The sequence below is a fragment of the Cyanistes caeruleus genome, chromosome 19, assembly GCF_971803275.1.
Source record: "Cyanistes caeruleus chromosome 19, bCyaCae1.hap1.1, whole genome shotgun sequence".
NCBI lineage: Eukaryota > Metazoa > Chordata > Aves > Passeriformes > Paridae > Cyanistes > Cyanistes caeruleus.
Genome location: NC_141719.1, coordinates 1,709,652 through 1,736,027, shown reverse-complemented (window position 1 = coordinate 1,736,027; position 26,376 = coordinate 1,709,652). Strand labels below are relative to the sequence as shown.

Sequence of the window (26,376 nt, the reverse complement as noted above, 5' to 3'; positions counted from 1 at the left end):
GCAGCCAGAGCTGGCAGAGGAGGGGCAATCGCCCTCTGCCAGGCACGAGCAGGCAGCAGCGCCTCGCCCCGTGCCCGAACGCTCTGGCAGCCGGGGAGCGTGGCCAGAGGAGGATGAGGGTGGGAGGAAGCCCCATGTGCCTCGCCCTCCTCGGATGCTCCCGGGGAGCGAGGCAGCCAGGAGTCCCGGGATGCTGCACAGCCGCACGGCGCGGAGCTTTCTGCTAGCTACATGTTTTATGAAAAGCTGTTGGCAAAAATGTGCATTTTCTTTGGCTGTGTTTTACATGGATTTGGCAAAAATGTAACGTTAGTGTCTCCCCTTGAGAGAACTTTATTGAGTGGAACAAAGTCGGATATTTTTAGCTACCCATTGTTAGCTGAAGAACAAAGCCATAACTAAGATATTTTGTCTCTTACACTGAAACGGGACTATGAGACAAATCCATGTACAGTCATATGTGGCTGCCCATTCAGATGGAGCACGAGAGGGAAACTATTTTTAGCCTGAACGCTCCACACAACAACCGCATTTCCCTTCCCCTCCAAGCTGGACCACCACAATACACAGAGCAGAGAGAGCAGCACTGGACAGGGGGACCTGGGGTCACCTCCTGCTGCTGCCCCCGGGGCCATCTGACAAACGACATTTATAGGCGAGATCGCCTCATGCGGTCCTAAAAAAGGCGCTTTAAATTTTTCTGCCTTTTGGGGTGTTTTCCCCAAATGATGAGAGGCAACAAGAAGCGCTAAAGCAGGATACAGACGGCTCTGTTCAGCGCTGAACCCTGAGCCCTCCCTTTCCCCAAAACCCTTGTGCGTGCCCTGTGGGCTCTGGGGTGAGGAGGAGGATGCTCAGAGGCAGCACTGGGGCAGCTCTGCCGCCCTTCCCGCTCCTCAGCCCAACCATCCCCACTGGAAATGTCCCGGCTGCGGCTGCCAAGGCGCTGCTTTCGAAAGCTTTAACCCCGAGACACCAGAGAGCCCAGCACAAGGCTGACAAACCTCCCCCGAGCGCTTCAGCAAATGACATCAGTGCCTTCTGACTGGCAGCGTTTCGCGAAGAATTCATGTAATAGAAACAAAGCGCTCCATAAATGCCCTGGATTTCTGCGTGTGAGAGATGCCGGGAGCTTCTTCTAAACAGTTTTTGTGGCTTGCAGCGGTGAGTCACTGAGAAGTTGAGTTAAACACTGGGTATTTGGTGCAAGCACCATCACCCTCCACAGTTAAGGGGGCCGTGACACGCTGGTGGCAAAGCACGGGGACTAAAACCAGGGTGCCACCGCCCAGCTGAGCTGCTGGGGGGCACCCACCGTGTCACAGAAACCACCAGAGCAGCGTCCAAATGGCCTCAGCACAGGGAGAAGCTTCAGGAAGCTCAGCGGCCCATCAGCACCATCCACCCTGTGCACAGGCAGCACCTCTGCCTTGTGGGGCTCCTCTCTCCCCAGTGCCAAATGCTCCTCCTGCCCGCTCCTGAGGAAGCAGCAGGCTCCTCGGAGATCCCTCTGTAGCCCACAACCTGCCAGGTGCCACTGAGGTCCCAAAGAGCCCGGGAGCATCAGCGATGCCCGGCTGTGCTCGTGTCCCTAAAGCTGTCACCGCACAGCGGTGTCACCGTGAGCAGCCCGGCCGCAGGACACACCAACACCAAGTAGGAAGCATTAATTAATTACCTGAGGGCTTTTCGGCTGAGCTAGAGCGTCCTGGAGGAGATGCTGCTCTGCCACTCCTCGCCTGCTCCGCGGGTTAGGGCTGCTTTGACCAGGGAGCACTGATTGTGTTTTATAAACTTGAAGCACAGTAAGAACTGGTTTAAAATAGAGTGAACGGAGCTGGTGCGGGTGGAATTAGACAAACTCTGCGAGCTGCTTTTCCAAAAATAAATTAACTTCTTGCAGCCCGCGGAGCAGAGGCGGGGGACGGGGCCTCCCGGGAGAGCTGCCCGAGCGCCTCTGCTGCTGCTGTCCCCTCCTGGCACAGCCCCAGCCGGGGCACACTCTGTCCCGGGGCTGCCTGGGGAGGGGGCAGCACCACCCCCTCCCCCCAGTCTCTCTGCACCCCAACAAAGTGTCTGTGAGCTGGCAGAGGGGAGCAGAGGCACCTGAGGAGCTGTGCCCTGGCACTGAGGAGTGGGGCAGGACCCCAGCCAGGGGTGGTGAGTTATGGGTCAGTCCCTGCCGGACTCAGAGTGTGCTGGGTATTTCCTTAGCTCAGGGAGGGCAGTCGGGGTGAGCAGGAACTCCTTGGCACTGCAAAGTGCCCCTGCTTGGATGAAACTGGGAGGGCTGGCTATGCTGAGCTGAAGGAAGGGGCACAGAGAACCATAGGAGTGTTTAAAAGTTGGAAAGGACCTTAAAGCCCATCCCATCCCACTCCCTGCCATGGGCAGGGACACCTTCCTCTGTCCTAGGCTGCTCTAAGCCCCATCCAAGCCTTGGGCACTGCCAGGGATCCAGGAGCAGCTACAGCTGCTCTGGGCACCCTGTGCCAGGGCCTGCCCACCCTCCCAGAGTATAATTCCTTCCCAATATCCCAACCTAAACCTGTTCTCTGACAGTGAGAAGCCATTCCTTGTGTCCTGTCCCTCCATCCCTTGTCCCAAGTCCCTCTCCAGCTCTCCTGGAGCCCCTTTAGGCTCTGGGAGGGGCTTTAAGGTGTCTCTGGAGCCTTCTGCTCTCAACTTGCAGATCCCCAGTGCTTTCTCCTCACTGAGAACAAGCAGAATGATGTCCACCCACTTGTGTCCCCAGTGCCACTGTGGTGCTGGGGACAGCGCCGGTGGCAGTCTCCTTCCCTCTCCACCTTCCACCCTGCCCTGCCCCTCCAAAATATTTTTTTTTTTAAAATCCCTGTAGGTTTTTTGACACCAGAAGGGAGGTCCCTGGAAACAAATCCCTCTTCCAACCAGCATCCAGGCCAAAGGCAGCCCTCCCTGGGCGGGCAGGATGCCACTCCCCGGGCAGGGAAAGTCCTTTTCCTTCTATTTATTTATATCCAGCCCGCTGTAAACTCACCCGCCGGCGAACCTGCTGTTCACACTAACAAACACGTCCCTTTGGTCCGTGCAGCAGCCACTGGCCAGGCAGACACTGGGGGATCTCCACCAGCCCTTCTCCAGCTCTGCCATAAATCCCCGCTCCCACCGGCTTTGTTTACATTGCAGCTTGTAAGTGAAGTCCTTTTGGCAAAGCAGCTCCTGGTGTAGGAGAGACCTGAGCCAGAGCCCCAGAAGGGCCCACAGCAATAATGAGACAGACACAATGGTCCCCGTGGAAGGTTCATTAGTGTCACATCCAGACACTGCCCAGGAGAGCTCTGCCCATGGTGTGTTTGCACACACATGTGTTGTACTTCAGTCTGTACAAAATGTCCTTTGGAGGCAGGAGAGTTTCAGGACAGGCACAAAAAGGGGAACAGTGACATTTCCGGGGTGGAGAGGTGAGAGTTTTTGTATTAATAAGTTTCTGTACCAATACAGCACCTGTGTTCTTATTTAAGCTGCTGTCCTTAGAGCTCGGAGTGGGCACAGGAACACCTCACACTTCCCTCAGGTTCCTCCCAAGCCATCCACTGTTCCCCACTGCCCCAGCCCACGGAGGACACCAGAGTTTTTGGCAGAAGACCCTTGCAGAGGGAGATCTTCAGGACACCTTTGCCACGAGAGCTTGGCTGGGGCAGCAACACCAGAGCTGTGGCAGCCAGGCCAGGGTGAGGAGGAGAGGGAGCTCTGCAGGGTGGGCTCAGGGGCAGCTTCCAGAGCAAGCCCTGTGTGCTGGCAGCAGTAAAACACCCCGGGCCAGAGGGGCATCTCCTCCCTGCCAGCCCCACAGCCGGCGAGCTTATCCCATCAGAGCTGTGAGCTGGAACGAGCCACAGCAGAGGGGCTCAGCTCTGCCTGTCAGGACCAGCGTGTTGGGGCCACCAGCGGGTGGCACGGAGGTGGCAGGCACGGGCTGGGCAATGCCACCGAGCGGCCAGCGCTGTACCTGGGTGCGCAGTGCCACCGTGGGGACACCAGGGCTGTCCCGGGGCGCTGGTGAGGGACGTTCGGATGTGGCAGCGCCCCGGATCCAAGCAGGTGCTGACACCACCTGGGCTTTGCGCGGATTTCCGTCCCCCGCAGCCCCGAGCAGCGCTGTGCCGGCTGTGCAGCACAGTTTATTTTAGCCAGAGAGCAGCAGACGGCTGCAGGATCCGCGGCTGTGTGGGCGGGCGGGGGCCGGCAGCCCGTGCCTCCAGCGCGTGTGACACGCGTTCGGTGTCACCCGAGTGGGAGACCTGCTGGCGGGGTGAAATATGAGCTGCGGGTTCCCGGCTGCAGCTGGAGGAGCTCGTCCTGCAGCCTGGCTCTGCTCCCTCCCGGGCAGCAGGGACACGGCAGCGGGAGCCGCTGCCCCGAGGGAACGGGACCGACACCGGGCAGGGGATGGACACCGGGATGGACACCGGGATGGACACCGGGATGGACACCGGGATGGACACGGGACAGGGGATGGACACCGGGATGGACACAGGCAGTGGGATGGACATGGAACAGCTGGAAGGATGCAGGCAGGGACATGGACACGGGCAGGGACATGGACACGGGCAGGGACATGGACACAGGCAGTGTCTCAGTCCTGCTCTGCACCAGTGCAGCTCTGGGGGAACCCCACCCTCAGGAGCTCAGGGATGTGGCCAGCAGCCATGCAGGGTGATTTCTCCTCACAGCCCTTATATCTCCACTGCTCCTGAGGTGCTGGAAGTGCCAAATGTCCCCTGCCCAGCAGCTGGCCTGACTCTGTGCCCTGAGCCCAGGCAGATGCTCGCTGAATGCACCTGGTTTATCATGGATCATCTCGGCACATCCTCACTGAGCAGCCCAGCCCAGCAGCCGGGATCTCTCCAGGCTCAGGATCCCACAAAGGGCCATGGGGTGACCCCACTGCCAAAGCACAGGGCCTGCCGGGGCTGTGGCACTACCCAAAGCCACCAGGTCACCCGGGTGAGGTGTGTGAGTGATGTGGCCAGGAAAGTCCCAGCTGGCAGTGCTGGGACCCCACAGGGGTGTTTCAGCCCTTCCTGTGAGCAAGGAGAGAGCTCTCGGGAGGGCTCAGGATGACACTGAATATGCAACACCACCGAATGCTGGGGGTGGGTGTGGGGGGTGCAGGCACTCACCCAGGGCCAGCAGCGAGGACAGTGGGCTCTGCAGCAGCCTTGAGAGGGCATACAGCAGCCAAAGAGCACAGCCCCTGCTTCAGCCTATCCATCCCCTGAACATCACCTGGCAGCCTAAAGTCTGTGCTGGGGCTGCTCCTCCTGCAATGTCAAGCCCCAGTCCCCCAGGAAAGCTCCTTCCCTGCCTGTGATCTGAAGGGATGGGGAAGGACAAGCTGAAGCTTTTCCCCAGGATACTCCAAACAAGAAACAAAAAATATACAAATAAAACAAAGCATAATAAAAATGCCAAGCTTCCAAAGGAAGAGACAGAAGCCTCGTGTCCCTGCTGTAGGCAGCCCAAGCAGCTCCACCATGGTGCAGAATCCCAGGGCTCTGGTATTTGGGGTGTGTATGAAGCAGAGGCAAGAGCCCCATCCCACGGGGGCAGTGGCAGGGTTGGATGCAGCAGCCATGCCCTAAAACATGAAATAACTTCTTCACGCCACACACTGCATGTCTGGGGTACAAACACTTCCCTTAGGCACCCAGCCAGCCCTAGGGACACAGGGATGCCCTCCTGCACCGGGATGCTCTGCCCTGTGCATAATTCCCACTTGGCAAAGGGAATCAGGCACCTCCCTTGGTGGTGGCACCTGCCTGTGTGGGGATGACAGGGCCAGCACTTGTTGAGGGACACCCTGGAACTGCTGCAGCTGCTCCTGTGCTGTGAGATGGGGCTGGCAGCAGCCTGAGGGACCCCAATCCCTGCTGGCCCCACTGCTGCCCACACTGGGCTGGGGATGGGGGCATGGGCACCGTCTATGGGGCCGGCAATGCTCTCCCCACGCTATTCTTAGGAAGGGTAAAGTTTATACAAGAAATTTAAGCTTTAAGCCCAGGCACCATAAATAGTCTATTTTTCAAGGGCTCCAAGTCAGTTGTAGGCTCAAAGCCAGAGCCAAAATTTGGCAGCTGTCTTTGTTTAGTGATTAATTAAAATGAGGTAACAAAACGAGACATATCTATTAACGAGGGTATTTGCAGCGTCAGTAGAGGATTCCAAATGGCTGATTTTTTCCCCCTTTTAATCTTCAAACTTCTCGTTAGGAAAACAAGCTCTTCCTCCGGCCGCAGCCGGGTTGGGAGGGAAGGGCTGAGCCGCGGCCCCTCGCCCGGGCAGCGGGAGGGGAGCAGCGGGCAGGCAAGGCTTTATCTTTATGGTCCTCTTCCTTTAAACAAAGCAAACCTCTGCATAAAGATTTTTCCAGTTTGGAAATTTTATTAGACCTTAAAGTAAACTTCAATGGAGAGACCCTTGGCTGTGACAGAGGCAGGAGGGGGGAAGCTTCGCACATTGGCGGCCTTTCCCCGGCGGGTGCCACCCAGTGGGACTAAAATGGGAGTGATGGAGGCAAAGGGGCATTTTCCAGGCTCTTTTCCACATTTGCCAGGCAAACAGAGCCAAAGCCGTGTCCCCTCCTTGTCTTGGGGCAGCAGTACACAGCATTCTGGGCACCCTGAGGAGGTGTGACCAGACAAGGTGACAAGGAGGAGGGTGAGGATGGAGCCTGGGAGGCTCGTTCCCATCCGCTGTGCTCTCAGCTCATCCCTGACACTGGATGCATTTCCTAGCTCGGAAAACCGAGCAGAGCATGAAGCTGCCATGAGTGGGAGATGCCTGTGGTCAGAGGAGGGGGTCAAAGTGTGTGCAGGGGTCAGAGGCAGCTCTCAGGGGTGTGTGAAACAGGTTCACCCTCCCCGAGGCTCCGAAGACTTAGCCACATGGGAAAGCACCCAAGTATGAGGAAAAGGGAAAAACATCCCAAAATAGTTTAGTCTTGTTTTCTGCACTGAGACGCCCAGACAGGGTGGGAGTTCTGCTTGTGTCTGAGCTAAAAATTACAGTAAATAGAGAAGCTGCAAAGCCCCATGTTCTGGATAAGAGGAACATGTGCAAACGCCGTCCATCAGGGCGAAGCCACGCTGCAATTGAAGGACCATAAATAAATGAGGAGGGGGATGGAGTGAAACGAGCTCTGTGTCAAGGGTGAACTGTCAGCCACCCACTGAACCGTGTGCCCTCTCCAGTTTGTTTCATGGCATGACTGGGAGTGAGGGGAAGCAGCTTCATACCCAGGGACCACTCTGAGCAGAGGTGGGATCCCGGCTCTGCATGGGGGTCTGGCATCACTGAGCCCACCTGGGACTGAGAGGGGCTGGTTCTGCCAGGACAGCCCAGCTCTGGGCTGTCCCTCTGTCCCTGCACCACTCTCCAGGCCCATCTCAGCTGCTGGGGAAAGCCCAGGGTAAATCCTGAGCTCTGATTTCTGGAGGAGGTCCTGAAGGGATCTGCTCTTGTGACACACAAGCCACATGAGGAGCGGGATGGGGAGAGGGCTGGAGCTCAGAGTGGAGGGAAGCCCACTGCTCCTCCGTGGGGGATCGCTCTGCCAGGGAGGAATGGGGGGGATGCATTCCCTGAATGCCCCATGGCCCTCTTTAATTGCCAGCAATTGCCCACATCAAGCAGCAGCCTCCAGGCCCTGTGATGCGAGTTCTGGGACGGCTGAGCTGGTGAAAACCCAGCAGCAGCTTGGGCTCCTGGCAAGGTGCCATCCTCAGTGGGGCAGGGTGGCATGTCCCAGCCTGCTGCACCGCAGCGACCGCTGCACCGGAGGGGGACAGGGCACCCCGAGGGGCAGAGACCCCGCCTGTGCCGCTGCAGAGCTGGCTCTGCTCTCCTGGGAGCCTGGATTTGCGCTGGGGGTGCTAAAGGCGGCACCGAGGGCAGGGGACAGGCAGTCAGGGGACGGGGGTGGGATGGAGAGAGCGGCCGGGTTCTGCGGACAGGGCTGAGCGCGGAGCAGCAGCGAGCGCTGGGCAGCGACCTGGAGCAGCCCGGGGACAGCACGGAGGGGACGGGGGCGCAGGGACAGCGGGGACACAGGGCAGGAGCAGGGACAGCCCGGGAGGTGGCCGTGGGGCAGCGGGGGAAAGCGGGACACCAGCGGGTGGCCGGAGGGACAGGAGGGGCTCGGGCGGCTGCGGGGACCCGGCGGGGCTGCCCCGGCCTCACCCCCCGGCGGTCCCGGCGGTGTCGCGGTGCCACCTAGGGCCGGGCCCGGGCCCTGCAGCGCCCGCGGGACGGGAACGGGAACGGGGAACGGGGAACGGGGAACGGGGAACGGGATGGGGAATGGGGAATGGGGAATGGGGAATGGGGAATGGGGAATGGGGAATGGGATGGGGGAATGGGGAATGGGGAATGGGGAATGGGGAATGGGGAATGGGGAATGGGGAACGGGATGGGGGAATGGGGAATGGGGAATGGGGAATGGGGAATGGGAAATGGGGAATGGGGAATGGGGAATGGGGAATGGGATGGGGGAATGGGGAATGGGGAATGGGGAATGGGGAATGGGGAATGGGGAATGGGGAATGGGGAACGGGATGGGGGAATGGGGGAATGGGATGGGGAGTGCGGGAATGGGGAATGGGATGGGGGAATGGGGAATGGGGAATGGGGAATGGGGAATGGGGAATGGGGAATGGGGAATGGGGAATGAAGAATGGGATGGGGGAATGGGGAATGGGGAATGGGGAATGGGGAATGGGGAATGGGGAATGGGATGGGGGAATGGGGAATGGGGAATGGGGAATGGGGAATGGGGAATGGGATGGGGGAATGGGGAATGGGGAATGGGGAATGGGGAATGGGGAATGGGGAATGGGGAATGGGGAACGGGATGGGGAGTGCGGGAATGGGGAATGGGGAATGGGGAATGGGGAATGGGGAATGGGGGAACGGGATGGGGGAATGGGGGAATGGGCTGTAGGAATGGGGAATGGGCTGTAGGAATGGGGAATGGGCTGTGGGACCGGGCTGCGGGAATGGGCTGCGGGACGGAGAGGAACCGTGCCCGGACACCACATCCCCGCATCCACCCGGTCCCTCCAGAGCCCAGCCCGCAGCTGGGCCCGTCGCTCCCGTCCCCGCGGTGCCCCGGGCATCCCGGCCGGCCGGGGCCGCTCCGGGACGGGACGGGACGGGGGGAGCTGACAGCCCCGGCGGCACCGGGCAAGGGCTGCCCCCGACCCCGCGGGGACTGGACCGCACCGGGGATCCCGGACCGCACCGGGGATCCTGGACCGCACCGGGGATCCCGGACCGCACCGGGGCAGGGGAATCACTGAACTCACCTCAAACCTGCGGCTTCCAGCTGGGTGACACCGTCTGGGTTTTTGTGAACCGTGGGCAGGGGGCAAAGAGCAAATTTCAGAGAAGGATTTCATTCCTCCTCGAACAAAAAGGAATTGATTTAATTTGTACTTTGACAGGCGATACTGAAAATAATCCCAGGCCACTGCAACTGGGTGTGGGGTGTTTACCTTTCTTTTATTGAATGAGCAGAAAGAAATATCCCTGCACTGGGAGGACTGGGAGAGGGAGACTGGGCTCTGCAGGGACCAGGTTTATCCAGACATCTCCTCCGGCAGACACAGGACCAGGGAGCTGGGGCAGATTGAAGATAAGAAAAGTAAACCCTTCTTTAATGAAGCTCCCTGGGTTACACCTTGCTGTTGGCTCCCTGAAATCACTCTAAATTCAGGTATTTCTGAGGCCTAATGAATCTTTCTCATTTAGTTGCCTGTATATTTGCATATTTATTTTTGGGGGGGTTTTTGGAAGGTTTTTCTGGCTAAGGCAGTGCCTCTCATGTCCCTTGCCACTTTTTGAGAATTTCCCCATTCCTCTGCCAAGTACTTGCTGAGAAACAAGACCTTTTCTGCTAAATGTCACTAATCTGAGGGATGAGCCACCTGAAAGCTCACCTCTTTAGGTAATCCTACCCACAATCTCCATTCAAATCCTTTCTGGCAAAAGAAGCATTGTCAAATTGCTTTCTCCTCCTGGATTCCCTGTCTGTTCCCCATTACTCCATGACATTGGTAACTGCAGTTATCCCTCAGGAACCACAGGTTTGCAAGGTAAATCCACCCCTGGGGCTGTGCAGAGCAGAGTTAAATGTAAATCCTTTGAGGTTTTAGAGCTGTAAATTGCAATGCTGAGAAAGAGGGGACCCTCTGTGAGACCCTCCTGCTGTCCCACACAGCCCCTTTTGCAGGCTCACCATCACCCACCTGGGCACGTGGGGATTTTGTCACTTCTTACTCAGAAGGGAATCTGGGAATTCTCAAGGCTCACCCAGGAACCTTTGCTCACTTGTGCATTTCCATGTCCAAGGGATGTTAGAGGAGAAGCTTTAGGGATAATTGAACAATATCACACCCTTCTGGGGGCTGTATAAAATTGGTGCAGACACAGCTCACTCCAAAGAAAGGCTTAGGGATGCTCACACAAGTTCCCAGGTCACCCCCTGCATGCCTTCTGCATCCTGGGCACGATGCTCCAGCCACTGGTCCATTTGGGAGTCCATTGTGTGCAGTTTCCATCAGCTGGACTTGCCTCTCAGGGGCTGCCAGGGTGGCCAGGAGCTGTCTGGCCCAAAGGTCAGTGGGAAAGGGGGTCTGGGACAGCCTCCTGGAGTATCCATGTCCCAAGGTCATGCTGTGCCTGCAGGGATGTCCTTGCTGTGTTGAGGTGATGCTGACCTTCACTTTCACTCCTCGGTGGCAGGGTCCTGTCCAGTGATGGGGCAGGCCTTGGGGCACCTTCAGGGAGAGGCTGTGAGCTGCCCACACTCTGCAGCTATTCCAGTTTTGTGTGGAGGGAGTGTGCACTGAGCCCCAGCTCTGGCTGCGTGCCCTCCTGGCTCAGGGTGATGTCCCCATCTCTGGGAAGCCATGAGCAGCCTCTGGCAGGCTCCCAGACCTGTCCCTCAGAGGGTTCTCTCTTGATCCCTGCTGTCTTTGGGGGATTCTCTATGCCTGGGACCAGCATCATGTGGTTATTGCTTCACCCTCAAGATCTTCTTTCCACTAGTTTTGCTTCTCATCTTGATCAGACTGGTTATCTTTATGAGCCACTGACACACCAAACTCTTCATATTGTCGTGTGCTGTCTTTAATCTGTGTGTAAACCTGCTCTTCTAATAAACCCCAGCCTCCAGGGGATGATGATAATCAGTGGAATACACAGCAAACAAAGGGAAGCATCGGTATCACCTTGGGAAAATCCCAAAGATAAGGATCCTCCCTTGCCTGTCTGTGGGGCCTGTCGGGATATTACTTTTAAATCTCTCTTGTGGCCTGGCTGATGCTATCGCTGCAGCTGGGTTAGTTACCCAAACTCTGCATTACTGTGAGTTATTGCAGCATTACTGGGCAGGATGGGGAGAGCTTACCACAGCCCCGAGGCAGAGCTGGGTTTGTGAGGACTCTGCAGGTTAGGGGTGGTTGTTGTGAGTGATCCCTGCACACTGCAACGGGGAGAGGCTTTTGGGGAAATCAGACTGTAATCTGGCATTTCATATGAAAGGATCAGGAGACCTGCTCCAGGAGATGTGTGTGCTCCTGGAGCAGTGTCATAGAAACCCAGAATGGCTGGGTTGGAAGGGAGCTTAAAGTTCATCTTATTCCACCCCCTGCCATGGCAGGGACATCTCCCACTGTCCCAGGCTGCTCCAAGCCCCATCCAGCCTGGCCTTGGGCACTGTCAGGGATCCAGGGGCAGCCCCAGCTGCTCTAGGCACCCTGTGCCAGGGCCTGCCCACCCTCACAGGGAAGAATTTCTTCTTAACACCCAACCTAACCTACTACTGTCTTTTAAGTTTGAAGTCATTGTCCCTTGTCCTGTCACTCCAGGCCCTTGTAAATCATCTCCATCCATCTCTCTTGCAGGCTCCCTTCAGGGACTGAAAGCCACAATCCAAGACACCCTGAAGCTTCTCTTCTCAGGCTGAACAATCCAAATTCTCTCGGCCTTTTGCCATACCAGAGGTGCTCCATCCCTCTGATCATCTTGGTGGCCTCCTCTGGACTGGCTCCAGCAGTTGCATGTCCTCTCCGTGCTGGAGGCCCCCTCAGGGCCCTGCTGGTGGCATTGTCCCAGCAGCTGCAGAACGGGACCACAAGGACCACGAGCCCCCCTTGGTCACTGCCTCTGCAGGAACCACAGGGACTGGAGTCCAGGATGTCCCTGGTTCTCCACCAACCCACCTGTAAGGATGGGACACCTCTCATCCAAAACCAGGAGCAAAACTGTGAAACAAAAGTCATTTCCTCCTCAGCTTTTACCCAGTCTTTGAAATCCCTGCCCCTTTGTGAGATGCCAGAGCACCCTGCAGCCCAAACAGCAAAGGACGCTTGTGTGCTGCTGTTGTCAGCCTCTGATCAGGTTCAGGGGTTTTTTTGCACTTACAGTGAAATCTTCACAAGGCTGATGAGGCATTGCAGGCAGTTCTGTCACTCTGCAGAAGTGACAGCTCTCCGTACTCGCCTGTGCACACACCACCCTCAAGCCAGCAACAGGCAGAATTGCCAGGGTTCATTTGATGAGAAATACCACACACCCTCCTAGTTACTTCACCCACTAAAGAAACACTGGCTGGAACCCCCATGCCAGCTGGTCCGAGCCCTAAGAAAACTCTTGTGCTTCCAGAAGTATTTGGAAGCACAAGAAGTATTTAAAAAATGCATTAAGCACAAAAAAAAATTTAACGTATTTTCATGGTTCCTCATTCACCTGACCAGAAAATCAATGCCAAAGGGAGGGATCGATGCAGCAGTGGGGCAGGAATGAGCAGAGAGCACCAGCCTTTGGAAACCCCAGCTTTTATTTGGGAGCAATTAAAAAAAATCACAGAATCACGGTCTCGAGTGGGAAAGGACCCTCAAGGATCACCCAGTGCAGCTCTGGGCCCTGCACAGAACTCCCAACCATCCCAGCCTGGGCATCCCTGGGAGCGATGTCCAAACACTCCTGGAGCTCTGGCAGCCCTGGGAATGTCACCATTCCCTGGGGAGCCTGGAGTCCTCCTACGGCCCCTCAAGGCTCTTGAGCAGCTTTGTGTCCTTCCTCCTGACACTCCCTTGGAGCCCGAACTCTTTCTTTTGTTGGGGTGCCCAGAAGTGCCGCCAGGTGAGGCAGAGCTGAAGGAAACCCGAGTTTCCCTTCTCACACGGGGAGCGGAGCCATGAGTGAGCTCCAGGCTGCAGCACTGCCGTGTGTGAAATGTGTGGGAGCAAAGAGTTTACCCCTCAAAGGAGTGAAAACTCCGGCAGTGACCGGGCACAGGAGAGTCCCGGGACTGGCCGGACACTGAACCCCAGGAGTGACTGGACAGGGAACTCCGGGAGTGACCGGGCACAGGAGAGCCCCGGGAGTGACCGACACGGAACCCCCGAACACAGAGCCGCCCGGACACGGAGCCGCCCGGACACGGAACCCCCGAACACAGAGCCGCCCGGACACGGAACCCCCGAACACAGATCCCCCGGACACGGAACCGCCCGGAGCGGCTTCCCCTGAGCACCGGGCGGCAGAGCCCGGTCACGTGACAGCGGCCGGGCGGGAGGGCGGTGCCGTGGGGGCGGGGCAGCTGCTGCGGTTCTCGCTCTGCATTTGCCTGCTCGCATCACGTGATTAAAGGGGGCGGAGCTACCGCGGGCATTTCTGGGCTCCCATTGGCTGTGTTGCGGCAGTGGGGGCGGGGCCGGACGCGGCGGGCGGCGCGCGGATGTGGGCGCTGGCGCGGGCGCTGCCGCCGGGCCCCGGGCTCGTGTGGCGGCGGGCGGGCCCCGGCATCGCGGCCAGGGCCGGCTCCCGCGGCTGGGCCATGTCCGAGGGCCCCTCAGCGACGCGGCCGGCGCGGCGGCCCAAGGACGTGCCCCGACACGTGTGGGCCCGCGAGCGGCGGCGGAACGCGGGCACGGGCCTGGCGGGGCCCAACACCGTGTACGTGCAGGTGGTGGCGGCCGGGAGCCGCGACGCGGGGGCCGCCGTGTACGTGTTCTCCGAGTTCAACCGGTGAGTGCGGGGCTGGGAGCGGGGCTCCCCGCCCGGGCCCGCCCTGACGCCGCTTTCCCCCCAGGTATCTGTTCAACTGCGGCGAGGGCACGCAGCGCGCCATGCAGGAGCACAAGTAAGTGGGGCAGCGCTGGGGGGACACCCGGGACTGCGTCGGGCCCTGCTCACCCCCGTCTGCCCCGCAGGCTGAAGATCTCCCACCTGGACAGCATCTTCCTCAGCCGCGTGTCCTGGGCCAACGTCGGGGGGCTGCCGGGTGAGTGCGGGGAGCCCGGCGCTGCAGCTCTCGGGCAGGAGAGCTCTGCGGGGCTGTTTTAGGCAGCGGTGGACACGGTGACAGCGCTGTGAGAGGGCTGCGCTGTCCTGGGGTTCTGCGGTGCTTCCAGCTGCTGTGTGCGCTCTGCCACAGTGCACACACGTGGTGAGACTGGCCCTGCCTGTCCAGCGGGCCTGGCTTCAGCTTCCCAACATCTCCTGCAGCAGAAGGTGGTACCGGCATTACCGGCAGGGAGCTGTTTGTGGATTAGGCTGGTTTGAGTCCAAAAGAGCACACAAAAGTTTGTGGTCGCTATTGTCCTCAGTGAAGGATGAGGTTAGGATGGAGGGCTGTGGGTCTTGTCTATTAAAATTCTGGAAATCTCCAAGAAAAGGATGAAATTAACCATCTGTTCAGATCCCTTGCTCCAGATGAATTTCATTAAGATGTGTAGGTATTTTCTTTATCTGTAGTGGCAAGTGTCTTGTTGAGACTGCCACGAAGCTGAGGCAAAACTGAATTCAGGTCCAAGTTTAGTTCTGGCCTTTGTGGGGAGGCCAAGAACTCCTGAACAGAGAGGGGTCTTTCTTTTGGGATCTACCAGTGGTTGCTGGAGTTGTGATAAAGCTGTTTCTCTGCTTAGGTATGATTCTCACACTGAAGGCTATAGGGCTCCAGAGGTGCATGTTCCTGGGGCCACCAAAGCTGGTAAGTATGGCAAGGTACAGAAGGGACAGCAAACCCTCCAGGTGTTCAAGATCACCATGGAATTGGGAGAGCATGTGGAAAAGGGCATCTTTGTGCTGCTCGGAATTAGTGTCAGCCCAAATCTCTTCAGTTGCAGCACAGCAGAATTCTTCTGCTCCAGTCTTGTATCCTGATAAATCAGCTTTTGGGAGAAAGGAGGATCTTTGTTCCCATGTCTCCTCCCTCCCTATTTTATGTTAATAGAAGCTCAGTCTCTGATCTCCTGTTTGATGTGGTCCTTGCCAGCCTAACACCATGTCTGGACCAGAAATTTGCAATCCTCAGCATTGCTGTAGTGGTTTTATTTCCTTGCAGTTTCTGCTGACTAATTGCATGGATGGAGGGGGTGGGGACAGTGGCTCTTTCTAAAGGCGCAGTGCCTGCCCGAGGTGGGACACCTGCCCAGGGCTGAGTGAGCTGCTCAGATTGGTCTGACTGAGTCTGTAGCTGCTGGAAGGGTGTTTGTCATGGCACTGCTTGAACCCCCTCCTGATCCCCTGTCTCTTTTCCAGCAAAACTACTTGAAAGCCATTCGCCTCTTCCCCGGGCCCCTCAAAAGGATGGACTTAGGTAGGTGGGTCAGGGACGTGTAGCAAAGGAACTTGGAACTTTCATCTCCAGCCAAGCTTACATTGCCAAATAACAGCTTCAGCCTCTGGTTTAGGTCCACTCAGAGGATGCTTTAACCATTTGTTTTGCTCTGATACACTGTTCAAACCCATCACAACAGTGTTCCCAGCTCTGCTTCGGCTCCAGGGCTGCCAGGCTGGCTGATACAGACAGCACTTGGTTTTAAAGCACTGAGGGCAGTTCCCTTCCAGAGTCTGCCAGTGAATTTCCTCACTGTGGTATCCTGAGCTGCTCCCTGAGGATGATGGGCACTCATTGGGGTTTGCAGTTGGGCAGAGAAAGGGAAGGGGAATGTTCAGCAGGTTGAGTTTAAGAAAGACAAAGACACTTATCTGATTGATATTCTTGAAGAGTGTAAATCTCTGCTTATGCACTTGTTAATGGTGGTTTTTGATCTCTTCCAAGCTGTGCAGTTGCACACAGAGCCTGAGTACAAGGATGAGACAATGACTGTCTACCAAATCCCTCTGACAGGTGAGCACTGGTGCTGCAGAGAGACAGGGGAAGCACTGCTCAGTAAGCACAATGAAGGTTCAAGGAGCAGCTTCTGTTTGCCAGCCTGAGTAAGCAGAGGTTCATTAATTTGCTTTTCTCAGGAGAAGGATCTCATTTAAGTAACAAGACCTGCTGAGTCAGGGCCTTGGCTTGTTCCTTCAGGTATGGGTGGATGGAATGACACGTGAAACATCCCTGGGTTTGGCTTTCTCAGCCAGCTGTGTTCTTTCTGCTGCAAACTCTGACACTGAGGGTGCAGCACAGACCTGACAAGAGTTTAAGGGTTTGGGGAGAAGGGCTTGGATGAGGGATGCCTCCTGAAATAAGTGACTGGAGAATGCAAGTGCAGGCTAGAGTGGGGGGAAGAGCTCTGTGTTCTGGTGCAGTTTAAACCTGACTGTCATGGAAGAGGGAATGCTACTCTTGCTTTTCTTTTATGTTCTTTGGACTGAGTGATCTTTGTCTGCCTTCACTGGGACAGGAAGACCACTGGGTGCTGAAAGTTCATCCCCCCAGAGTCCTGGAGCATCTTCCCAAGGTGGAAGTAGCCCTGAAGGGAATACAGGGCCTGGATCCCCGAGAACTGCACAGCAAAGCTTGGAGGAAGGAAAAGAAAGCCCAAAGAAAGCAGGTGAAACACATGGAATGGCCTTTTTAACTTTAACTTTTAACTTTAATGAGATGAAGCCAAACTAAGGATAGGAATTTGTCCTCTGAGACATTTGCTCTCTGAAAGTGAGGTCTGTAGACAAGCTCAGCTGGAAGGTTCCATGGAGCAGAAAGTGTTCTGGTACTTTGGAAGTTGGTAGGGAACTTGAAAGGCCTAGAAATTGGACATGATTAGTGCTTGGGTGTAATTGGTTCTTGTAGTAGTTTGCTTCTGGTGTGGGGGTTACAACCTTTGTAATTTAATTACATGTGAATGCTGGGCTGATTATTTTTCAGTCTTGGGCCTTATTTTGTCTTCTTGTATCTGAAGCCATGGGCTCTCTGGCCTTGGGTGTCCATAACATTTTGCTGCAGGGCTCCAAGTTAAGTGGATAATGTTCCTGTTAATGCCTTAGCAAATTTTGCCATGATTTGGTTTTAAGAAAAGTGATAGTGAGTGATGATTTTTAGTAGCTTTGCTTTGTGTTACAGGTGATGAGCAGAAGTGTGCAAGGGAGCATCCTGATCTGGTGACGGCTTTTCTTTGTAAAGTAAGTTTGGGCACAGTGTCTCTAAACCAGCCCAGAAGAGATGAGAGAACAGAGTATTTCAGGGGGAAGGGACATAGAGTGATCATCTATAAGCACAGGATGAGTTGGGTTGGAAGAGACCTTAGAGATAATCTGTCTCTGTGCCCCTGTGGGCAGGGACGCCTTCCATTAGATCAGGTTGCTCCAAGCCCCATCCAGCCAGGCCTTGGACACTTCCAGAGCTGAACCATCCAGTCCAGCTGCCTGGCTACTTCAGTCTGCCCAAAATGTAAAATATATTATTAAAGGCATTGTCCAACCATCTTTTAAACACTGGCAGGCTTGGGGCATTGACCACCCTCTGTAAGGAAATGTTTCCCAATATCATCTTGCTGCAGAGATTTAACTGGAGACAGCATTTTCAAGTAGGGCTTTGAAGCTGTTTCTGCTTTTTAAGTGTCAGAGTTGCTGTAACATGTGTAAAACTGGAGTTGTTTTTAGAATTCAGCAGTGGTTATGAGTGTACAGGTTCCATTCTTGTGTAACCCTCAGAGGAGGGCAGGCTGTTGTACTTGCTTGGCTGAAGAGGGGAGCAAGAAGCAGCAGCATGATCCTGGAAAGCAGAGAATCCAGAAGAGCCTTTTTGGGCTAAATTGGAGCAGTGGCTGTGGAACTGGAAAGGGAAAAAATGTTCCCTTGGTTTATGGAGAAGCTCTTGACATGGCAGTACATGGATCTTGTTTCATGGCCCTCTTTTTTTGGGTGATAATTATGTTTCACTCTTTGCAGGTTCACCCAAGGAAGGGGAAATTCCTTGCAGCTAAAGCCCAGGAGCTGGGCCTGCCAGTGTGAGTATGAGAGCCCAGCCTGGGGCATGGGGCAGCAGCAGGCACGTGGGTGTTGGCAAGCTAAATATTTCTGTGGCCTTGTTCTCAGGGGAACTCCAGCCATCCTTCCCATCATTACTGCTCTCAAAAATGGGGAGAGCATCACTTTTGAAGGCAAAGAGGTAAGATGTGTCTGTGCTTCTGTTGTGGTTTTGCCACTCTCCCTCCTTCACTGGGCTCCCAGGGTGACAAGCTTTTGTGCAGGGTGCTTTGCTTACCAGTATATCCTGGGACTCTTCCAGCTCCTGGCTGCTGCTGAGTGTGGTGTGTCTGGGGCTGTTGGGGTGGTGATCTGGGAAATGAGCTCCTGTGTGGGTATGGCTGGGTGTTTGCTGTTTGGCAGAGCTGCTTCCCTCCCCAAAGCTGATGCAGGTCTAGGAGTGAGCTAGTGGAGTTTGATCCCTGCAGTGTTTGAATCTGGGGATTGAATGTCTGTGTAGCCATCACTCCCTCCTGACCCTGCTTGCACCTCTGACACCAAAAGGAACTCAGTGGTTCTGGGGTAAAGGTCTGGATCTCTCAAACACTGGAAGGAGAGGCAGAGCCAGCTCTGGCCGTGGCCCAGGTGCTCTGCAGGTGAAGATCCTGACCTGGGAGACAGGATCAGCACATCTTTGTGCCACAAGAATTTTATAAAGCCTTTTTTTCCTTACCCATGCTTTTGCTGCCATCTAAATCTGTCCTGGAAATGTAGAAACTGCTGAAATTCCCCACCTCAGGTTGGGTTGTGGTTTCTCTGAGGCCAGGGCTGGGATTTGCTGTTACACATGTTTGCTTTTTGCTGTGTAATGAGAGCAGAAAGGGCCTGAGAGCTGCCCTGGCTGGGTGTGCTGAGCACTGGGAGTGGCTGCTGCACTCTGTCCAACCAGAGGAGTTGGACACAGAGGTGCAGCCTGTGTGTCCAGGCTGGTTGTGGTGTGACCACTGTGTGTGCCTGCAGCTCTTTCCTGAAGAGTTGTGCACCCCCACGGACCCTGGCCCAGTGTTCCTCGTGCTGGAGTGTCCTCACCAGGGCTTTGTGGATGCTGTCTGCGAGAACGAGACCTTCCGAAGGTAGGGCTGGGCACCTGCAGTGTTTGGGGAAGGACACCTGTGCTGAGTTTTGCTCTTGTTCTGGTCTAGATGTGCTGTTTTCTCATGGATGATGTCTGAGCTTTTTGGCACTCTTAGAGAGCTTGAGATGCAAGAGAGGATTGGTGGTGCATTTTGAGGCTTTTAGGAAAGGCAGGACCTGTGGGGCTCTGTGACTGCCATGGGCCTGTTTTCCCTCAGGGACCTCCAGAGCAGGAATGTGCCCTAGTGTCTGCCTGGAGAGCAGTGAAGGCTCTGGAAGCCTGGACTGTACATAACAGCTCTGTAGGGCTTGTGCAGAAGCATTTGGGCTCCTGGAGGCTCTGCAGATGTTGAGGAGAGGAGCTGCCCTGTGGGGGACAGTGGAGGTGTCAGCAGATGGTGGCCTGAGCCTTGTGCCTTGGGTGATGCAGAGCCTGGAGCTCTGGGGCCATGCTCTGAAAATCCCTGCTCTGCCTGCCTCAGGGGCATCTCTGCTAGCGTGGGAGAGGGGAGGGCATGCCAAGGACATGGACTGCAGCACAGATGCTCTTCCTGTTTGAATGTGTCCCAGGTACCAGGAGGGAGTTCCTGAGCACCAGGTGGCCTTGGTTATTCACATGACCCCCGAGGCAGTGCTTCGAGACAGCCGCTACCAGCAGTGGATGGAGAGGTACGTGGTCCTGTGGTCCCTGGGTTCCTGTCTCGGGGGACAGCAGCCTGTTCAGGTGCTGCACATGTTTGTTCCAAAGTGAAAAGAGCTCTAAAAAGAGGGCTCTGCTGGCTCAGGTGAGGTTTTTAGCTCAGGTGTGCACAAGCTTTGGAGTTTTGTTGTCCTCTGACAGGTTTGGGCCTAGGACTCAGCACTTGGTCCTCAATGAAAACTCTTCTGCTGTCCACAACCCACGCAGCTACAAGATCCAAACTCAGCTGAACCTCATCCACCCAGAGATTTTCCCTCTGCTCACCACCTACCAGAGCAAGGTAATCCAGGCCCACCTTGTCCCTGTGGCTCCTGCCCTCAGCAAAGGCTGTGTCTCACGTCACCCTCCTCCTGCAGGAAGCAGAGGCTGTGTGCCCTGTGCCCATCGTGCGAGGGGAGTGCCTGCTGAAATACCACCTCAGGCCACAGCAGGAGTGGCAGAGGTCAGTGGGAATCTTTTTCTTTCCAGGATTTGGGTGTTGGCTTGAAGCAGCTTTTTGGTGAGGGAGGGCATTGTGTCAGGATCCCCTGCAGATCCTTTCTGGTGGCTGTGCTGACGGAACTTTTGAGTGGCTCTGCCCAGCCACATTTGTCTCTGCCCCTGAAAGCCTCAGACAAGGTGTAGCATGTGGATGAGTAAACCACTGAAAACAACACCTGGCCAGTGCTTTGGAGTGTTCTGTCCCTTGCTCCTGTAACCTTGTGCTTCTTTGTCCTTTGCTTTGACTCACGCTGTGCACCCAGCTGTGGCTGTGACAGAGCAGGTGGGGACAGGGAGAGAGTTTTTGGGGAGCCCAGGGACAGTCTTACTTTCTGAAGACCTAGAAAGTCTGATATTAGAGCTGAAAGCTCCAGGTGATTGAACTGTTGTCTTGGTTGCCAGCAGTTGCTGTCTTTGTTCCTGGTGGGCAAAGCTGACCAGTGAGATCCTTAAGGGCTAGGGGCCACAGGGGGCAAGGGGATTTCAGCCACCATGGCTCAGATTGCTGGCTTTGTTGGGCACAACAGGAGGATGCAGGTGCCAAGAAGAGTTTTAAGTTTCTCTGTTAAGGTATCTGAGGACCTGTAGTGTGCACATGCTCTGAAGCAGGACACAGGTTTCTTACACTTCTCAGCAGTGCCTGGATCCCTTTAGGTGGCTGCTCTTTTTCTCCTGTGCTGCCTTGCAGTGCCCTCTAGTGCCTGGCAGCTCTGGAAGGAATGAAGTGCTATTGCAGGAGCTTCTCTACTTTGGTGGAATGATCATTTCTCTGCCTGGCTCAGCCCAGCCAGGCCTTTCAGGAACACACCACACTCGTGGATGTGTCTTCTCCAACCCCTCAAAATTGAAGGAGTGTTTTTCCCCTTGTTGTAAGGCTGTTTTATCACAGGAATTTGGCACTTTGCTCTGAAAAGGGCTGTTTCAGTTCCTGCCTTGCCCCATCCTGATGGGTGGCCTGTTCTTACAGAGATGCTGTGACTGTCTGTGATCCTGATGTGTTTATTAGTGAAGCCTTGGATCTCCCTGACTTCCAGACCCGTGTGAAGGAGTGCAAAGAGAGCCTGTCTGCTGTACCAGGTACAGATCAGCAGCTTAGCTTGGATCAGTGTGGTGGAAAATAGGAGCTCTTGGTGACTCACTGCTTCAGAGCCCAGGTGAAGCTGTGAAGTGGTGGGGCTTGCTCTGCCTTCCCTTGTAAAGCTGCTGCTGATGGGGGCAGAAATGACTGCTGGCCATGTTGGCTCTGGAGTTACTGGGCTGGTGAATTAGATTGTGTCTGACTGGGCAGTGTGTGGAGAACATTTGCCTACAAACCTTTGTTGTCTGCTTTCTTTAGGAAATGTGGGTGCCTATCCTGAAATCGTGTTCTTGGGAACAGGATCTGCCATTCCAATGAAAATCCGCAATGTCAGTTCCACGCTGGTGAATACCAGGTAAGCCCCAGTGCTCTCTGATCTCTGCCTTCCAGCCCAAAAGATCCCCCCCTTGCACCTGCTCAGAGCTCTTCCAGTGGCTGCTAAATGTCTCTGTCACCTCTCTCTAGTGCTACCCGCTCCCTGCTCCTGGACTGTGGAGAAGGAACCTTTGGACAGCTCTGCCGCCACTATGGAGAGCAAGTTGACCAAGTGCTGTGTAACCTGGTGGCTGTGTTTGTGTCCCACATGCACACAGATCACCACTCGGTGCGTTCAGCTGTGGGAAGGGGCTCTGTGCACCTGTGCTCTGAGCCTTGGGACTCCTTGGGACTGTAGCTCCAGCTGATGAGTGTGGGCTGCCCTGCTCTGCATTCCTCTCTGTATTCATTCCCCTGAGATTCAGCACTACTGTATCTGTGTTTCTAATCCCCTCTCCCTTCTCATTCCTTTGACTCTGGGCTTGCTGAGCAGTGGTGGCTGTGTTGCCACTGACTCCCCAGACACTTCTGACTGCCCTTGCTGTCTCTGTGTTCCCTTTGCAGGGGCTGGTGAACATCCTGATGGAGCGGCGGAGAGCTTTTGTGAGTAGTTTCTCTGCTCCTCAACGTGGCTTGGGGTGAGGGGAGGGCAATTTCACAGCAGCCTTTCCCTAGCATTTCTTCTCTCTGATTTGGTTACACCTAGTACTGATTTTTTCCCCTACCTTTGCTTTTGCAGGCAGCCCTTGGTCAGGCTTTCAGCCCTCTGTTTTTGGTAGCACCTGAGCAGATCATGCCTTGGCTGCACGAGTACCACAACCACTGCGAGGAGATTCTTGGAGACATCAAGTGAGTGTTCTGTATGGAGAAATGTCTATTCAAGGCAAACCCCTGTCATCCATTCCCCCACCCCTTTGTTGAAGGTGACTCTGACTCCTTCCACTGCCTGTGGAACAAGGATATGCAGTTTGCAGAGGGCACGATAGGGTTTGTTACTCAGCTGTGCTGATTAATAGAGGTTTAGGTGCAGGCTTCCCTTTGCTTAGGAAAAGGGAGTTCTGCAAGGAGAAGAAAAGAGTATTTGATAGGGGGGTGGAAGTGATGGGATGAGTTACTGGGGTACCAGTGAAAACAAGAGGTAATACAGGTCACCAAGGCACTGAACTGAGACTGAGAAACAGGAGAAGTTGGCTGCTTGAAGAGAAGATCAGGTTTTATTTTGTACCTGTCCTTAATTATCTCTTCTTCCGTCCCTCACAGAATGATTCCTTCTCAGTCTCTTGTGAAAGGCTGTGAGAACACCAGACCCAAAGCCAAGGAGTTTGTGAGCTCTCTGTTAGAGAGCTATGACCTGGCTGAGGTGAGTTCCTGAGCTGGGGGGCTCTGTGGCTGGAGGGGGCTTGGAGTCTAACACTTGTATCCTTGTTCAGTTTCAGACCTGTGAAGTGCAACACTGTAAAAATGCTTTTGCATGTTCAGTGATCCACAAGTCTGGCTGGAAAGTAGTTTATTCTGGTGATACAATGCCCTGCATGGCCTTAGTGCAAATGGGTAGGTAAGAAAACCCTCTGCTTGAAGAATCTCTTGCAGAGAGGTCTCCATCTGTCAGTATCCAAAGTGGGCACTCCCAAACCTTTGGTGCTGTGTCTGCCACACAGTGAGGGGCTGAGGAGGGACAGGAAAGCTCCTGTGGGCAGTTGTGCTGGTCAATCTTCAGCTGAAAATTGAATGTGTGATTGTTTGCACAGGTAAAAATGCCAACCTGCTGATCCATGAAGCCACTCTGGAGGATGGCATGGAAAAAGAAGCTATAGAGAAGACCCACAGGTGAGGGATGTTCTGCTGTCTGTCTCTGTTGGGAAGGGAAAGGTGTACAGCTGGGTGAGCTCCTTGGAGCTGCCAAAGGTTCTGGTGTGTTTAGAGTTCTACACTAAAGATGGGGTGTTGGTCATTGCAGCAGCTCTGAGACCACCGCAGCTTCTCTCAACATCCCCAAAAAGAAATGGGGAAAACTTTCAAGCAGAACATTGATGACTCTACAGATAGTCCAGCCCAAGAGGAAAGACCCTCTGCATGGTTACATCTTGTGACTAAGCTCAGGAGGCAGAAGAGTTGTCTCATACCCCCAGCTCACAGAGCACTGCAGCCAGGGATTCCATGTGCTGCTCCCAGCAAACGTTGGGAGACTGAGAGTGGCTGCTCAGAATTCCTGCAGTCACAGTGTGAGAGCTGGGGCTGTTGGCACCTCTGGAACAAGTGCCTGTCCCTAGGTTGTGGAGCTCTTAAATGCAAGGCTCCAACAGTTAGAGCTGCATTCCTGCACTCAGGGTTGCGTGGAAGTCAGAGAATTGCCACCAGTGCAGGCCCGAGGGTGAGTGGCCTGTGCCTGTGAGGTCGCTTGGTGTGGTGTGGCCCTGGGTGCAGAGCAGCAGTTCCTGCCAGCCTGGCAGTGAGCAGGGCATGTTCCTTTTGCAGCACAACCTCCCAGGCCATCCAGACTGGGATGAAGATGAATGCAGAGTTCATCATGCTCAATCACTTCAGCCAGAGGTACGCCAAGATCCCGCTGTTCAGTGAAGACTTCAGCGAGAAGGTCGGAATTGCCTTTGACCATATGAGGGTAAGCTGGGAGCTCGGGGCCAGGCCTGGGAACGGTGTTGGTGTTACTTTGAGATGGCTGCTCCTGATTAAATGCTCTTCTTATGCTGAGTCAATACTCCATGTCCTGAAGAGCAGTCTTTAAACAGCTCCTTTAACTGCTGGCAGCAGCCACCCTTTCCCCACACTGGTGTGAAAAAGGTGCTGATGGCCCTCTAATCCAACACTCAACACACTGGGTAATTGCCTAGTGTCACCTCAAGTCTGTGCTTGCTACTCCCAGCCAAAAAAGCCTAATTTTGCTTCCATTTCTATCCCAACTGATGAGCTTTTCAACAGCAGACATCTGGGGGACAAACTCTGGCTGACAGTGACAGTGAGGGCAGCTCACTGTCACTCAGAGTTTGGGCCACAGCATTTCTGTGAAGAAAACATCAATAACTCGTTGAGGTCAGGGCTGCTGGGTGCAGGTGCTGCACACAGGAAGGGGCAGTGCCCTGCTGTCTGCACAGGCCCAAGACAAGGGGGGAGCAAGGAAATCAAGCAGCAGTTCTCACACAGAGGCTCCTGTGCTTGTGTTTCAGGTCCGTTTCGGTGACTTCCCGGCCATCCCGAAGCTGATCCCGGCCCTGAAGGCGTTGTTTGCAGACGACATCGTGGAGATGGAGGAGCGCAAGGAGAAGCGGGAGATGCGGCTGCTGAAGGAGACCGCCCTGATCCTGGACAAACTGACCAGGGGGGACAGCACGGAAGCAGCACGCCAGAAACGGAAACAAGCCAAGAACCATCAGGAACTGCCAGACAAGAAGCTTAAAACAGTCAACTGAGAGGGATGAGGCTGGGAGTGCTCTGCTCCGAGAGGGAAGCCTGGCTCTGCGCAGGCCTCGGGAGCGTGCGGTGCTGCCGGCACCACGGGAAAGGGGCTGGCCTGGGCATCTGGGTTTGCTTGGTCACCGTGGATCTCCCTGGGCTGCAGCTCCAGTGGGTTGGTTGTCAGCAGCACTGGTCCTTGTGGAGACAGGATCTGCCCACCTAGCTCCTGTTCTGGGGGCGCATCGGTCCATGGAGCATTTTTTCTTTTAACCAAAAATTCTTCTCTCTGAACTGTTTTAATTTTGGGGTTTATGGTACAAGGTATTGATCATGTAACAGCAGCAGGTGTGACCTTTGCAAGAGATCAGGTGTGAAAGGCCCTGGAGGGGCCATGGGTTTGCCAGAAGAAGGTGAGTTGGTCTCAGTGAAGAGTTATCAGAACCCAGGTGATAGGAAAAAAATCAACAGTAAAATGAGACCCAATTTTAAGGTTTTAGGTTAAATTAGGGCTGACAATCCATCTGTACATCGGCGTTCCCATTTTATTTGGTTTTCTTTGCTGTTTTTTTTTTTTCAAAAATCCATTCTCCAAACCCTTTATTTAGAATCTGAATAAACCACTGAATAAACCATCCTCCAGAAAGCTGTGTTGTGTCTGGATCACTCTTGAGGAAACACAATCCTGGATTTCTCTGGCAGATGCCCTTGGCTGGCTGATTCAGCATTGGGGTAAAGACCAAGATCTTGCCCATCAGATCTGGATCATGCTGCAGTCTCATGGCTGTGAGTGTCCTTGAGCAGATTCTGGCTCTGGATGCAGAGGACAGGAAAGCTGGCACAGCAGGCAGGGTGGGGGGAATTAGCCTGCAGTTAAGAGTTTTTCTGAAGCCTTTTGTGGGTCAGCTTTGCTTCTTCCTTTGCCCCTGCTGTCACTGCCTGTGTTTGGAAGTAGGAAGGGAGTTCTGTGCTGTTTCAATTAAGGAGTTCACTTTTGGAGCTTGAAGACACCCAGGCCCTGCTCAGGAGATGATACTCATACATGAATCTTAATATTTCATTTCAAATTAAT

General features: G+C 54.9%; 2 protein-coding genes across 4 annotated transcripts in view; one reads left to right on the top strand and one right to left on the bottom strand.

Annotated features, from left to right (window-relative positions):
- The window catches only part of MYOCD (myocardin), a 216,381-nt gene extending 214,561 nt beyond the window's left edge, over positions 1–1,820 (bottom strand). For all 3 annotated transcript variants that reach the window (XM_086857363.1, XM_086857365.1, XM_086857366.1), the window contains exon 1: positions 1,679–1,820. The gene's annotated coding sequence lies outside the window, so the exon portion shown is untranslated. The remainder of the gene's footprint in view (positions 1–1,678) is intronic.
- Positions 1,821–13,775: 11,955 nt separating this feature from the next.
- On the top strand, positions 13,776–25,950 carry ELAC2 (elaC ribonuclease Z 2). The gene is made up of 24 exons (XM_086857012.1): positions 13,776–14,076; positions 14,141–14,191; positions 14,262–14,332; positions 14,976–15,040; positions 15,592–15,649; positions 16,115–16,183; positions 16,686–16,835; positions 17,345–17,403; positions 18,172–18,230; positions 18,319–18,391; positions 19,210–19,322; positions 19,894–19,992; positions 20,165–20,303; positions 20,380–20,465; positions 21,471–21,580; positions 21,840–21,936; positions 22,047–22,185; positions 22,461–22,499; positions 22,636–22,745; positions 23,157–23,256; positions 23,327–23,447; positions 23,645–23,723; positions 24,372–24,516; positions 25,079–25,950. The coding sequence occupies exons 1-24, from the start codon at positions 13,787–13,789 to the stop codon at positions 25,319–25,321; spliced, it is 2,565 nt and encodes an 854-aa protein (XP_086713138.1). The 5' UTR covers positions 13,776–13,786; the 3' UTR covers positions 25,322–25,950.
- Positions 25,951–26,376: the final 426 nt, after the last annotated feature.

Excerpts from the sequence above, each read along its gene's own strand:
- ELAC2 (XM_086857012.1), top strand. The coding sequence starts at position 13,787 with ATGTGGGCGCTGGCGCGGGCGCTGCCGCCGGGCCCCGGGCTCGTGTGG. Across the intron at positions 14,333-14,975 it reads CAACGTCGGGGGGCTGCCGG|GTATGATTCTCACACTGAAG; the intron begins GTGAGTGCGGGG and ends TTCTCTGCTTAG. Across the intron at positions 19,993-20,164 it reads TACCAGCAGTGGATGGAGAG|GTTTGGGCCTAGGACTCAGC; the intron begins GTACGTGGTCCT and ends GTCCTCTGACAG.